Source organism: Microcaecilia unicolor, chromosome 11 (assembly GCF_901765095.1).
Source record: "Microcaecilia unicolor chromosome 11, aMicUni1.1, whole genome shotgun sequence".
Lineage (NCBI taxonomy): Eukaryota > Metazoa > Chordata > Amphibia > Gymnophiona > Siphonopidae > Microcaecilia > Microcaecilia unicolor.
The window spans coordinates 177,264,531-177,278,410 of record NC_044041.1 but is presented as its reverse complement, the minus strand read 5'-3'; the positions used below and the strand labels follow the sequence as shown (position 1 = coordinate 177,278,410).

The 13,880-nt window shown below is 45.3% G+C and overlaps 1 protein-coding gene across 2 annotated transcripts in view; it reads left to right on the top strand.

Moving 5' to 3' along the window:
- RASGRP4 (RAS guanyl releasing protein 4) overlaps positions 1-13,880 on the top strand; it is a 68,722-nt gene that overhangs the window by 25,221 nt on the left and 29,621 nt on the right. Inside the window, exons 2-7 of one of the 2 annotated variants that reach the window (XM_030218670.1) lie at positions 1,536-1,747; positions 4,082-4,187; positions 5,096-5,158; positions 5,869-6,000; positions 7,314-7,467; positions 13,194-13,367. In XM_030218670.1, the coding sequence (XP_030074530.1) occupies positions 1,536-1,747; positions 4,082-4,187; positions 5,096-5,158; positions 5,869-6,000; positions 7,314-7,467; positions 13,194-13,367 (841 nt within the window). Of the gene's footprint in view, positions 1-1,535; positions 1,748-4,081; positions 4,188-4,996; positions 5,159-5,767; positions 5,794-5,868; positions 6,001-7,313; positions 7,468-13,193; positions 13,368-13,880 lie in introns of those variants that run through there. The other variant, XM_030218669.1, reaches the window with a different exon arrangement.

Genomic DNA, 13,880 nt, shown 5'->3' with positions numbered 1-13,880 from the left:
TTTCAGACTGAAACTGACTTAACCCAACTATCCTGGATGTGACTATCATAATATAGAGACAAATTCATAAACCTCAATATGTATACTTGGAAGAAAGACAAGAGAGAGGAGATATGATTGAGACATTTATATATATGCATAAATGTACAGGAGGCAAGTCTTTTTTTGACTGAAAGGAAGCTCTCGAACGAGACAGCATAAGATGAAGTTAAAAGGACATAGACTCAGAAGTAATCTAAAGAAATACTTCTTTACAGAAAGAGTGGTGGATGCATGCAACAACCTCCCAGTGGTGATGAGAACTGTATCTGATTTCAAGAAAGTGGGGATAGGTATGTGGGATCTCTTAGGGGGAGAAAAAGATAGTGGATGATAGAGATGGGCAGACTGGATGAGCCATTTGGCCTTTATCTGCCAACATTTTCTATGTTACTTTGCATAGATATAACAGTCTAAAGCACAGGATCCTGTACAGTAGTATGGCTCTGCTTTTATGTCCTTAAGAAGCAAAAAAAACTGTTCAGTGATGTATAAATATGCTAAGGAAGTGGGGTCTGGTCTGTGATAGTGACCCCCCTCCCAATGTGGTCTCTAAGCTATCATGCTGACAAGTCATTTCTCTGCTACTGCCATCCCTTCAGTGGGGAGAAAAGTAGACCACTGGGATCAGCTGGGGATGAGGAGACTGGGAGGTTGGATGGAGGGTGTGTCAGGAGAAATTGAGATGAAGGAGTCAGCTGTGGGAAGAGTGCTGAGCAAGAACTTGGTGATAAGAGTGGAATTTGCTGGGGGACATATTAGGAGGGATGGAATTAAGAACGTATTGTTGGGGACTGAGGAGCCAACTGGAGGGTGAGAGAAAATGTCTTGGAGGCATGTGTGTGTGTGTGTGTGTAAAAAAACTTTGTGGAGGTGAGAGAGGAGATTAAATGGATGAAGACATCAGGAGGATCATCTCCCTTCCCCCACCAATCTAGCTCCTCCCTCTTTCAATCCCAGATTCTTTCTCCAAGATTCTAAAACTTGTCTTTCCACCCCTTCCAGATTCTCCAACCTTCTCCTTCATCCATTCTGTCTTTTCTTCCTGCTCTACTCCTATCCTGAAAGCCCATAACCTGTGCTAATGATTGAGATCCTTTGTCTCCACTTGAAAAAGAAAACTGTAGACACAGAAGCAAAATTAGAAAAGTAAAATATAAAATTTATAGTAATATGCAAAAATGCAATTTATGCAAATAAACCACACACAAAATTGCCAAGGAATTTAATCTACTCTTGAGCTGCTGCAGGAAATGGAAGATGGGGGGAGAGGAAAAGAAGGGTTGTGATAACAGACTGCTGTTAGTTTTCAAGCTTTTTAATACCAAGGTAAAGTGAACAGAGAGATAGGAGACTTGCAGAGGCCAGGATTAGAGGTTGAAGAACAAACTGAACTTATCTAGACTCACATAAAAAGTGAAACTGAATACATCATCAAACATCACTATAGCTCTTTAGGGGAGTTTACGTGCTTGCTTTGGTGCCCTTTCTTTCAGAAAATTGCGTCAGGAATGGCCCAGCCCCGTTTTGAACAACCCAGGGGCTGACAGAAGTGGCAAAGTGTGCAGAAGACAGAGCCGGAGCCGACGTAGGATGACCTGCCCCAGCCCTGCAGAGATCAACAAAGTCATGGCATCCATGACCATGGGGCAGTTGACGAAGGGCTGCACTTTGGAGGAACTCCTGGAAAAATGCATCCATTCCTTTGGTGAGATTACTGGGCGCCTGGTTTCTTCTTCATGCAATGACTGCACTGTGGGGTAGATTCAAGAAAGAGTGCCAACAATTAGGAGTCAAAATATGGCTGCTAAGCACCAATTCAAAAGCAGCAATTGCACATGGAATTGGTATCATATAATAGAGCACGAGTTGGCATGCATGTGTCTAAATTTAGAAAAGAAAAGTATGTAGTCCACAGCGGAGGCAATAATAGATCCACAATCACATATCAACCCAGTGCTTCAATATTCACTCAATAACTTCCAAGGAAACATGGGTAGGACTGATAAATTAAGTCATGAAGGAGCCTCAGCAGCAACTCTGTTCACACAAGGATACAACCCTGTGGCTTGCCAATATCATCATTGGCTCCCTTTCTTCACGACCTTTATCTCTTTCTCAATCATATTTTACTATATTGTCATTTAATGTATCACAACTTTTAATTAAATATCATTCATAAAACTTATCTGTTGCTATGAAACTAAAACAGGACCTGCGTCAACATGGGCCATGTCTTGCCACGTTGAGTTAGGGCATAAGGTCCTTGTTAAAGACACCGAGTTACAGAGTAGATACCAAAATGTTATGGCATCTTTTACAAGGACCTTATGCCCTGCCTCAATGTGGCAAAACATGGCCCATGTTGACGCAGATTCAGTTTTAATTTCATAGGAACAGATAGGTTTTATGAATATTTAATTAAAAGTTGTGATACATTAAATGAAGACATAGTAAAATATGATTGAGAAAGAGATAAAGGTCATGAAGAAAGGGAGCCGATGATGATATTGGCAAACCACAGGGTTGTATCCTTGTGTGAACAGAGTTGCTGCCGAGGCTCCTTCATGACTTAATTTATCAGTCCTACCCATGCTTTCCTTGGAAGTTATTGAGTGAATTTTGAAGCGCTGGGTTGATATGTGATTGTAAATTTAGAAGCGAGCACTTATACCATGTGAAAGGCTGGCGTCAATGGTCGTACCTAAAGTTGGCAGTTGAATGTGTAAGTGATGGTATTCAATAACTTACATGTTCAACTGAAAGACACACCCCTGATCCACCCATGTGCACACCCCTCTTTGTAGTTACACATTATGGGGCTCATTTTCAACAGAGAAAAATATCCCAAAATTGGCATAACTCTGCATTTGCACGTTTTTCTCACAAAAATGTCCAAATTGGTACTTTCAAAACCAATGTTTAGACGTTTTTCTATGAAATCTGTCAAAAGTGTGTTCAAATCACAAGGAGGTGTGTCAGGAGCATGTTAAGGGCAGGATATGGGCATTCCTAACACTTGGGCTTTTTTCTGCCATAATGGAGGCACAGCTATAAGTCAGATGTTTTGGTCTAGACCTGTTTTATTAGCCACAAAAAATGCCCTAATTGACCAGATGACCACTGGAGGGAATCAGGAATGACCTCCCCTTACTCCCCCAGTGGTCGCTAGCTTCCTCACAACCCCCCAAAATGTAATTAAAAACATTACTTACTAGCTTCTATGCCAGCCTCAGATGTTATACTCAGGTCCATTAGAGAAGAATGTACGTCCCTGGAGTAGTCTAGTGGTGGGTGCAGTGCACTGCAGACAGGTGGACTCAGGCCTGTACCTCCCTCTACCTGTTACAATTGTGGTGGAAAATATGAACACTCCAAAACTGACCATAAATCCACCATATCCACATATAAGTGCCCCCTTCACCTATAAAGTCTATTATTGAGGAGTACAGTTGGGGGTAGTGGGTTTGGGGGGGCTCAGTAGATAAGGAAGTTGTGTACCTGGGAGCATTTATTTGAAGTCTACTGCAATGCCCCCTAGCAAAACGTCCAAAGTTGGACTTAGACGTCATATCAAAAATGCCCCTCCACAGCATTTAGGTGCTAAGTTAATAGAACAGCGCCTATGTGCAGTTATGTGTGTAACTACAAATCAGTGCCAAGTATGCCACTTAAGAGCTATTATTGGTACTTAAGACCAATTGATGCCTAATTGGCACGCAATTGGCACTATTCTATAATTTGCACACCAGTCAGAAATTTGGGAACACAACTTTATAGAATCCAGTTGTGTATGTCTGCACCCCACACAAATATGGGTTGTAATGTGGCCTTTGAATAGCTTATGTTGTATATTGGGCTGTGGTGGTCTTAGATCTTCTGGTGTTTTTGTGGTTTGTATTTCACACATGGTTTTTCAAAAACCGGGAAGCGGCAAATTGATAGTTTAAATAAAGGAATGAATTCCACTTGCAGTATATATATATCTATTCTGCCTTCTATTGTAAACAAGCTGTTCCTATATCTGATATTTCCTCAACAGATCAGGACAGGAATTTGTTTCAGAGTGATCGGATGGTGAATATGATTCTCACAATGCACAGCTGGGTCATTCCTTCATCAGAATTTGCAAACAGACTTCTCAAATTATATCCTTTTTACCTCATTTACAGCAAAATGATATGCAAAGAAAACGACTTGGTTATAAGCCTCTGTGGAGAGAAGGGGCTGGGTGTCCATGTACAAATCATGCAAGGTCAGGAGAGAAGTCACTGAGGATCCAACTTTGAGGAAAGGCAGGCAGTGCATGCATGGGAGCATGTGTCCTGGTGCATGAAAAAAGAGATGCTGTGCATGCAAGGCAGCACATGCCTTGGTGCATAAGGAAGGACAGGCAGCATGTGTCCTGGTGCATGAGGAAGGACAGGCTGCGCATGCAAGGGAACACTTGCCTTGATGCAAAAGGAAGGGCAGGTAGCACATGCATGGGAGCATGTGCCTTGGAGCATGACAAAGTAGAGGCTGTGCATGCACAGGAGCATGTGCCCTGGTGCACAAGGAAGGATAGGCAGCACATGCACAGGAGCAAAGTGCCCTGGTGCACGAGGAAGGAGAGGCTGCACAAGCTAAGGGGCATGTGCCCTAACACATTTGGCTCTGGACCCCCCTGCCATGACCCTCTCGTCACCCCCCCCCTGCCGCCGTCTACAGAACGAAGCCTTGCGCCGGAAGAAGAGGACCTCGGCTGACGAGGGTTGGGGTCCCCCGCCAGCAAAGGTAGGCGATGGCGGGTTGGTGGCGGGAGGGGGGGTCGAGAGGGTCATCGTCAGGGGGGGTCCAGGGCCAAATCTACGGGGGCCCAGGCCCCCGTGGCCCCACGTATCTACACCACTGGTTCCCTGCATGGTCACAACTTAGAATACCGCTGAACACACACAGGAATATTCATGTTCATAAGTAGTGGCATTATATAATCTTAGTGTGCAAAAGGCACTTACATTCAGGCGCTTAGATTATAGAATGAGGGCGAAGTGTATATCCCTTAACCTTAATCCACATACCAAGAAGCATCTAGGGTAAATCAGTGCCAGAGACACCTTCAAATCTGCTACTTGATGAGGTAAACCCTCCTCCATAATATCCTCTTCTTTATGCCGTTCTAGATGTGGTTCAGGACACTGATTATTTCCTCTCTCTCTTAATCGTGTTTCAGACATTGGAGAATAACAAAGGTTCTTCATGTCTTTCTTTCCTGTCATTTATTGTTCCACACACTTCCTCATTCCGCATATGTTAAACTCAGCTGATGGAAGAACAGGCCCCAGTGTGTTTACATGGAAAATTCATACTCTTACTAAATGTACTACCCATGTTTACTTATTAAATCTTGATTATACTCTAATCTCTGAGGCATCAATGTGGGTTAAAAAAAACAAACATTATACATGAAAAGGCAATGTAAATCACAATTATGATCACAATGAAAAGATTAGCCTTGTTACCCATCCTGACCATTCTCCATGGCAATGGGACTCCCTATCCAACCTAGTCCAATCACTCGTCTAATGGCATGGTCAAATAGCTAGCTTTCTTCTATGGATCCTTATATGAAACTGCCCCTTCCACATTCTCTCTGCTGATTATCACACATACCACAATAACCCACCCAGATCTAGGTTCATGCTTTGCTTTTTTTCTCTTTGTCTTTTCCCTTCTCTTTTCTCATCAGATACTGGAAGTCACATTGACCCAGAGGTAATCTCTTTTAGTTCCTTCTTCGCCCCCACCTCCACCATCCATCTCTCTCTCTCACTGTCCTGGTTCTCTCAGGTACTGGATCACTCACTACCCTGAAGAATTCAAAATGGATTCCAAGCTACAGGAGGTTATGGCGGACTTCTGGGACGTGGTGAAGGGGGAGGGTGAAGACTCGCACTGCAAATTGATTGACACTTCCAATGTGTAAGGACCTAAATGATTTCCCTCCCTACACTGTCAAATTTTATGGCTGAAGCGGCCTCTGGTGGACTCAGTCCATAGCCAGGGGTTCTCAACCCAGTCCTCAGAACACATCCAGCCAGTCTGGTTTTCAAGATAACGACAATGAACACGCATGAGATAAATTTGCATGTACTGCTTCCATTACATGCAAATCTCCCTCATGCATATTCATTGTTGGTATCCTGGAAACCTGACCAGTTAGGTATGTCTTGAAGACTGGGTTGAGAACCACTGCCGTAGCCTGATCTCTTTAGTCCTCCTGTTGTAGAGAGGTGTGGTAGCCATGTTAGTCCACTCTTAAAGGTTATCAATAGAAATCAAACAAAATAAAACATGGAAAAGAAAATAAGATGATACCTTTTTTATTGGACATAACTTAATACATTTCTTGATTAGCTTTCGAAGGTTGCCCTTCTTCGTCAGATCGGAAAAAAGCAAATGTGGTAGCAGATAGTATATATAAGAGAAACATCAAAGCATTACTTTGACAGTCTGACAGAGTGGGAGGGTGGGGGTATGCATGGGGACATCAAAGCATTTCATTGATATTCTAACAGGGTGGGTGTTGGTAGGTGAGAGGAGGGTAATAAACAGAGAAATAAACAGAGAAATACAACTTTATGGTTTATAATGGGTTAGAAAACCCAGATCCTTATTAAGTCTGTGAGAATACTGAAAGGTAATTTTAAAACAATACAGGAACGTAAGACCTTTGAAATAAGAATGATTGAATATTTTAACACCCAACAGACAAGACTTAATAAGGATCTGGGTTTTCTAACCCATTATAAACCATAAAGCTGTATTTCTCTGTTTATTACCCTCCTCTCACCTACCAACACCCATCCTGTTAGAATATCAATGAAATGCTTTGATGTCCCCATGCATACCCCCACCCTCCCACTCTGTCAGACTGTCAAAGTAATGCTTTGATGTTTCTCTTATATATACTACCTGCTACCACATTTGCTTATTTCCGATCTGACGAAGAAGGGCAACCTTCGAAAGCTAATCAAGAAATGTATTAAGTTATGTCCAATAAAAAAGATGTCCTCCTGTTGGAATGGATGGTGTTGAGTCTGTGGTTCTGAAGATTGATCATGTTGTGGTGTCAAGGAGAATGCGGATTATTATTCTTTAACTCCTAAAAATAAATCTTATAAGTTTCAGGCTACCTAAGCATACAAGCAGTTCTCAGTCCCTGCAGCCTGTTTCTTTTAGTGAATGATGTTTTCCTCATCTGTCTTCATGTCTCCTCTCCTGTGCTCTCATAGTACGCTGCAAGACTGGATGCAGAGATCCACATATCATAGCACCCCAAACTTCAACAAGAAGAGGAAAGTATCTCTGCTCCTTGACCATCTGGAGCCCTCAGAACTTGCCAATCATCTCAGCTACCTGGAGTTCAAATCTTTCTGCAGGATATCGGTAGGCAAAAAGCACATCTCCTTCCTTTCAGTTTAGAGTTGCACATTATCTCCTTCCCTCTGCACTCCGCTTTGATGGAACTTCACCTACTAGTACTTAATGGGCCCAGTATTCAAAAAATCTGAGCTCCTAAATTCAGACCTGCCAAGTCTCTTACTTTGATTTGGTGGGTCATCTCCTGAACTTCCGATGGGGTGCGGCTATCTCCTGCTGAGCAGCCTCCTCTTCCACTGGCAGTAGGAGATGGCTTAATAAAATGTCATCTCCTTCTGCCATGGGACCAGTCTCATGAAAAGAGCTGTAAAATCTCACAGCAGCTTTTTTAAATTAGTTTTTAAAGGTACATCAAATACAGAAAAACCAAACAAACAAACAAACATACATGTGTTATAGTACAACACAATAAAGCATACAAAGCTGAGTTCAAGTCCTTCCACCCAGAAATGCTAAACGATCCTCTCGTACCTTTCGTAACCTACACTTCCCCAGCTGTAAAGGAGTCAAATACAAACTAACACATGCATCCAGCTTCTCCTACATGAGTACGAAAATGTGGAATGTATTACCAACTCACTTGAAAACGATCAATGAATTAACGAACTTCCGCAAAGCTTTGAAAACCCATCTCTTTAATAAAGCTTACCACGAGAACCAATAATGACTAAACACAACCCCTACACGTCTTTATCCAGAACGTCTCACTGTATAGCTGCATAACCTGATCCTCTTATCTTCTTTTATCCTTTATAACACCAATTGTATTTCTTCTCTGTTACGGCGATGCCATAACAGATCTCTGTAAGCGACATTGAGCCTGCAAATAGGTGGGAAAATGTGGGATACAAGTGCAATAAATAATAATAATAATAATAAGGTTAGTCAGTAGATGAGAGAAAAAGGTCTAAAATTTTCCACTTTTGAAGACCAGTTTTATGACCAAGAATAGAATTTACTGCAGACTGCTCGTATTTTTTGTAAAGTAGAATCCAGTTCCACCAAACCACCACGTCAGGGGAGTAGCCACGGGTGGGCCTGGATGGGCCCAGGCCCACCCATTTTCCCTCCAGGCCCGCCCATCCTTCGCACGCTGTCACTGCCCTTTTGTCCCGCGGAGGCAGCGTTCAGCGTTTCCTTCCTACCCTGTCTTCTCCCCAGGCTCTGCTGCATCGTCCCTGCAAGAGGAATCGTTTTCCTTTTCGGCCGTCGCGCTGCGCTGCCATACACACAGGCAGCTTCGCTCCTCCCCCACCACGTCCATTCTGGCCCTCTCTGATGCACTTCCTGTTAGGGCCGGATGAACGCGGCGGGGGAGGAGCGAAGCTGCCTGTGTGTATGGCAGCGCGACGGCCGAAAAGGAAAACGATTCCTCTTGCAGGGACGATGCAGCGGAGCCTGGGGAGAAGACAGGGTAGGAAGGAAACGCTGCCTCCGCGGGACAAAAGGGCTGCGACAGCGCGGGAAGGATGTGGATTTGCGGGCTTGGGGGGAAGTGGCTGAGCTGCTGGGACATAGGAGGGAGAGGAGGAAGGGACTTGAGGGAAGGAAGAGAGTGCTACTGGGACATGGGAGGGAGAGGAAGAAGGGACTGGAGGGAAGGGAGAAGCTGCTGGGACATGGGAGGGAGAGGAAGAAGGGACTGGAGGAAAGGGAGAGAGCTGCTGGGACATGGGAGGGAGAGGAAGAAGGGACTGGAGGAAAGGGAGAGAGCGTCTGGGACATGGGGGGGAGATGAAGAAGGGACTGACGGGAAGGGAGAGCTGCTGGGACATGGGAGGGACTGGCGGGAAGGGAGAGAGCTACTGGACATGGGAGGGAGAGGAGGAAGAGACTGGAGAGCTGCTGGACAAGGGAGGAAGAGGAAGAAGGGACTAGAGGGAAGGGAGAGAGCTGCTGGACATGGGATGGAGAGGAGGAGGGGATTGGATGGAAGGGAGAGAGCTGCTGGACATGGGAGGGAGAGGAGGAAGGGGCTGGAGAGCTGCTGGACAAGGAAGGAGTGGAGGAGTGGCCTAGTGGTTAGGGTGGTGGACTTTGGTTCTGGGGAACTGAGGAACTGAGTTCGATTCCCCGCCCAGGCAGCTCCTTGTGACTTTGGGCAAGTCACTTAACCCTCCATTGCCTGCCGATTTGAGCCTGCCATGAGTGGGAAAAAGTGTGGGGTACAAATAAAAAAAAAAAAAAAAAGAAGGGACTAGAGGGAAGAGAGCTGCTGGACATGGGAGGATAGGGAGAGAAAGAGGGAAGATGGATGAAAGGATGCAGAGAGAAAGGGGAGAAACTAGAAGGATGTGGAGAGAGGAAGGAGACTGAACAGAAAAGGGTAGAGAGATAGACACTGGATAGAAGGAGAGGGGAGATAGAGACACTAGATGGAAGGATCAGGAGAGAGAGGGTAGATGAGTGGAAGGATAAGGAGAGAAAGAGGGAAGACACTGGTTGGAAGGGTAGGGAGAAAAAGGAGACGCTGGATGCAAAAGAAAGAGGGGAGACACTGGAAGGATGGGGAGAGAAAGAGGGGAGCTGCTGTAGGGAAAGACTGGAGAATAAGAGGAAGGGGCATATGGCGAACAAGGGTGAGGAAAAGATGAAAAGCCATAGGTGATGAATGGACAGGAAACCCTGGCAAGAGAAAGACGAAGGAAAGCAGAATCTAGAGACTGGGAGCAACACAATGAGAAAAAGTAAATGGCCATACAACAAAGGTAAAGAAAATAATTTTATTTTTAATTTAGGATAAAGTAATATGGTACCTGTGTTAATAAAGTTTCAGAGACCAATACCTCCTTAGGTCAGGAGAGGATACCGTAACAGCATTATACTGACCTGAGGCAGGAGGTTTTGGCCTCTGAAAGCTCACTGAAAAGTGTGACTAAATATTTCCTGGGGGAGGGGGTAGAGAGAAAATTTTGTGCCCACCCACTTTGGGTTCAGGCCCACCCAAAATTGGCAGTCTGGCTACGCCACTGCACCACGTTAACTTGGGAATTGTCTTTCCAGTGTGATATGATCAGTTTCAACGCAACTGAGACCAAGAAGTCAAACAGTAGCTTATCATTTTCTGAAGAGAGAAATGAGATGCAAGTGGATTTCCATATTATATATTTAGGTAAAAAAGATTCTTGAAGTCCAAAAATCTCTCATTTTTCCAGCCCTAGATCACCCCTGTTGCCACTCACTTTTTATGCTCCTAAATTTAGGAGTTTAGAGAAATTTTGAATATAAATGTAGGCACTCACCCCTAGTAAATTTCAAACAGGATCATAACTTTCACATTTTAAAAGAGGATCATAATTCTCAAATTGAGAAGCACAAACTCTTTGAATATTGGGCCCAACATTTCCATAGTGTTGCTAGGCAACCCTGCTGCAATTCAACACCTGTTCCTGTGAGCTGCAGTCCTATCCTTGAGCTGTGCTTCGATGTGCCTGATGCTGTCGCTCAACATCAGCCACATCACGGAAAGTGGGAAAATCTGTTCAGTTCTCCCCTCTTGCCCATCTTTCATTTCTGACTTAGGTCCTGTAGGCACAAAACAGTCATCTCATCTCCTCCTCAGTCTGCTGCCATGTGGCATGTGCCTTCATAAAGAGACAATGACTGAAAAAAAAAAACCCTGTGTGCTATCATGACCTCAAGATAGCCATTAAGGGCTCGATAATCAAAGTGATTTAACTGGGCAGGAGAGGCTCTTGTCCAGTTATATGGCTATCTGCTGATATTCAATGGCACTTAACTGGTTAGTACAGCTGAATATCAGCACTAACTGTTAAAAAGCCACAGCCAGGGTTGCCAGGTGGAAAATTTTTTTCTCGCCCAATCCAGCCCAAAAAACAGCCCAAAACCCGCCCAAACACAAACCCTGCCCCTGACACCCCCACCCCCGCGTCATCACCCCCGCCCCCGCCGTCATCAACCCCGCCCCCGCCGTCACCGGCCCCGCCTCCCCGTCATCGGCCCCGCCTCCCATGTCATCGGCCCCGCCTCCCCGTCATCGGTCCCGCCTCCCACGTCATCGGCCCCGCCCAAAACGTCACTAACCCCGCCCAAAAACGTCACTAACCCCGCCCCCCACGGCCAAAAAAAAGGCAAAAAGCCGCCCAAAAAAACGCCCAAACGACCCAAAAGCAGCCCAAAAAAACGCAACCCGCCGCGGGCAAAAATTTCCCGCGGCGGGTCGCGGAAAACCGCCCAATTGGGCGGTAAAACCGCCCACCTGGCAACACTGGCCATAGCCAGCAATTTTGTGGGCGGTCCAGGGGTGGAGTCGGCACTTATGTGGTTATGTACCGATATCCAGCACTTAACTGCCTGAGTTAACTGAACAAATTAGACCATATAAAACTCAGTCATGTGTTTGTTCAGTTTCACTTAGGTGGTTTAGGGAGAAGGGATAGCTGGCTGCACAAACCTGGATATTCAGTGCTGTTGCCCGGACATGGCCTGGCATTGAAAATCCCAGCATAACACTGGCAGCAGACTGAATATTTATCCCTAAGAAAATTCAGTAGGGCTCAAATTGGTCCTTTGAATCAGTTTACACCCCCATCCTAAGAGGAATGGAGCAGAGGGCATTTCTGCCCTAGGATTCGATAGAATAAGTTAATGCTGCAAAGTATAAATACTCAACCCTAACACAGCAGTGGCAGGCCTGTACAAGGCAAATCAGTGTTAACACGGTTCCTGACACAGGCCCAGATGCACAAAACCTAATGAGCCCACAACTTGCGTTTTAAACTGGTTCCAGCCAGTTTAAAACGCAAGTAGTTCACCCCGGGCATGCACTAAGGGCATTTTCCCTGCCACGGTAGCAGGCAACAAAAACGGAATGCAAATGTTTGAAAAGCTATTTTAATGAGCTGCAGTACCGTTTTTCCGATTCCCTTACCATAGGAACCCTAACGAGATGTCTGACCTCTTGTTAGGGCTCCTGTGAGGGAATCGGAAAGGAAAAGGGCCCCCAAAAAAGGTAAAAAAGAAAAAAAAAAAAGCAGGGAGCGCAGGTGAGGGGCGTCCTTTAAGGACGTACTCTCCCTGCGCTTCTGAGAGACGTCTTTTTTTTTTTTTTTGCAGTTTTTTGTTCTGCCGGCGCTCGTGTTTTTTTCCCCCTTCTTGAAGTCTTCGCCGCGCCACTTACCTCTCCACAGCGAAATTTTTCTATTTTCCTGGTTGCCGGAGAATCGGGACGTCCCTTTAGATTAGGCTCCTCTTCCTGGTCTCTTCAGCCAATCAGAGCGCGTTTTGCTGACAACAGCCAGCTAAGCCCGCTTTGATTGGCTGAAGAGACCAGGAAGAGGAGCCTAATCTAAAGGGACGTCACGATTCTCCGACTCAGGTACCGAAGGACTAGAGAATGCAAGTGAGCTACAACGACTAGCTCATTTGCATTCCCTATCGTTGATGCATTCCCGTTCCCTACCGATTCGCTATGGAATCGGTAGAGAACGGGAATTACCAATGTCTTTCATGCATCTGGGCCACAGTCCTAGTTTCTGCACAAAAAGGGCAGAGTTGCTGCCCAAAGGGTACATGGTTAAAGCTTGTGGCAGAGGTGGGAATTTAAACAGGCTCTCCTCCTTTCACAGTTTTATACTTTCTGGCTTCAGTGCCTCTGCATGCCCCCCACAATTCTTTCAGCCAACAGAGGCCTAGCAACTGGGTATGACCCAATAGTCTCAAGTGACAGATAGACATCTTGACAATCTACTAAAAGCCTGTGTCTCCGACAGCACTCAGATTACAGGAGCTATGTTCAGCAGAGTTCTGTGCGAGAGCACCCGGGACTGGAACACGCAGTGGCCCTCTGCAACAGTGTCTCCCAGTGGGTGCAGGTGATGATTCTAAACCGGCCCACACCACAGCAAAGAGCTGAGGTCTTCACCAAGTTCATCCATGTTGCGCAGGTAAGAAAACTAGACACATCCTGGTGGGGGGGGGGGGGGGGGGGGGGGGGGGGGGGGGGAATGTACGGAGGACGTCAACTGCCCAGCATTAGAACATCTATGTCTGCGGTTTAAGATAGCAATTGGTCATTTTTCTGCTCTGCTCTAGCAAAAGACTGAATCCAGTTGAGTGCATTTTGGTAGGGTGTAATGCACATGTCCTAAAATGACCGATAGGTAGACCTTCTACAATTATGATGTATTTACTTGGGCCCAGTACAGTGTGTTAGGAACTGAATATAACTGGCTACTCAGGGAGCAACCATCGGCTTTTGAACGGAATTCATATATTTTCGACCAGTTGACCCTGACGCAGCCTTTCGAAACGTTGGCCACCGTTGGCCATGGTCGGCTTTGTTATAATTGGAAAGAAGAGACCCTGAGCTAAGTACTTTTTGACTAAATCTAGTTGTTTAATGCTGTTCATTCAATACCACTTAACATTTAAGGAGGTTTTTTTGTGCCAATGATGAG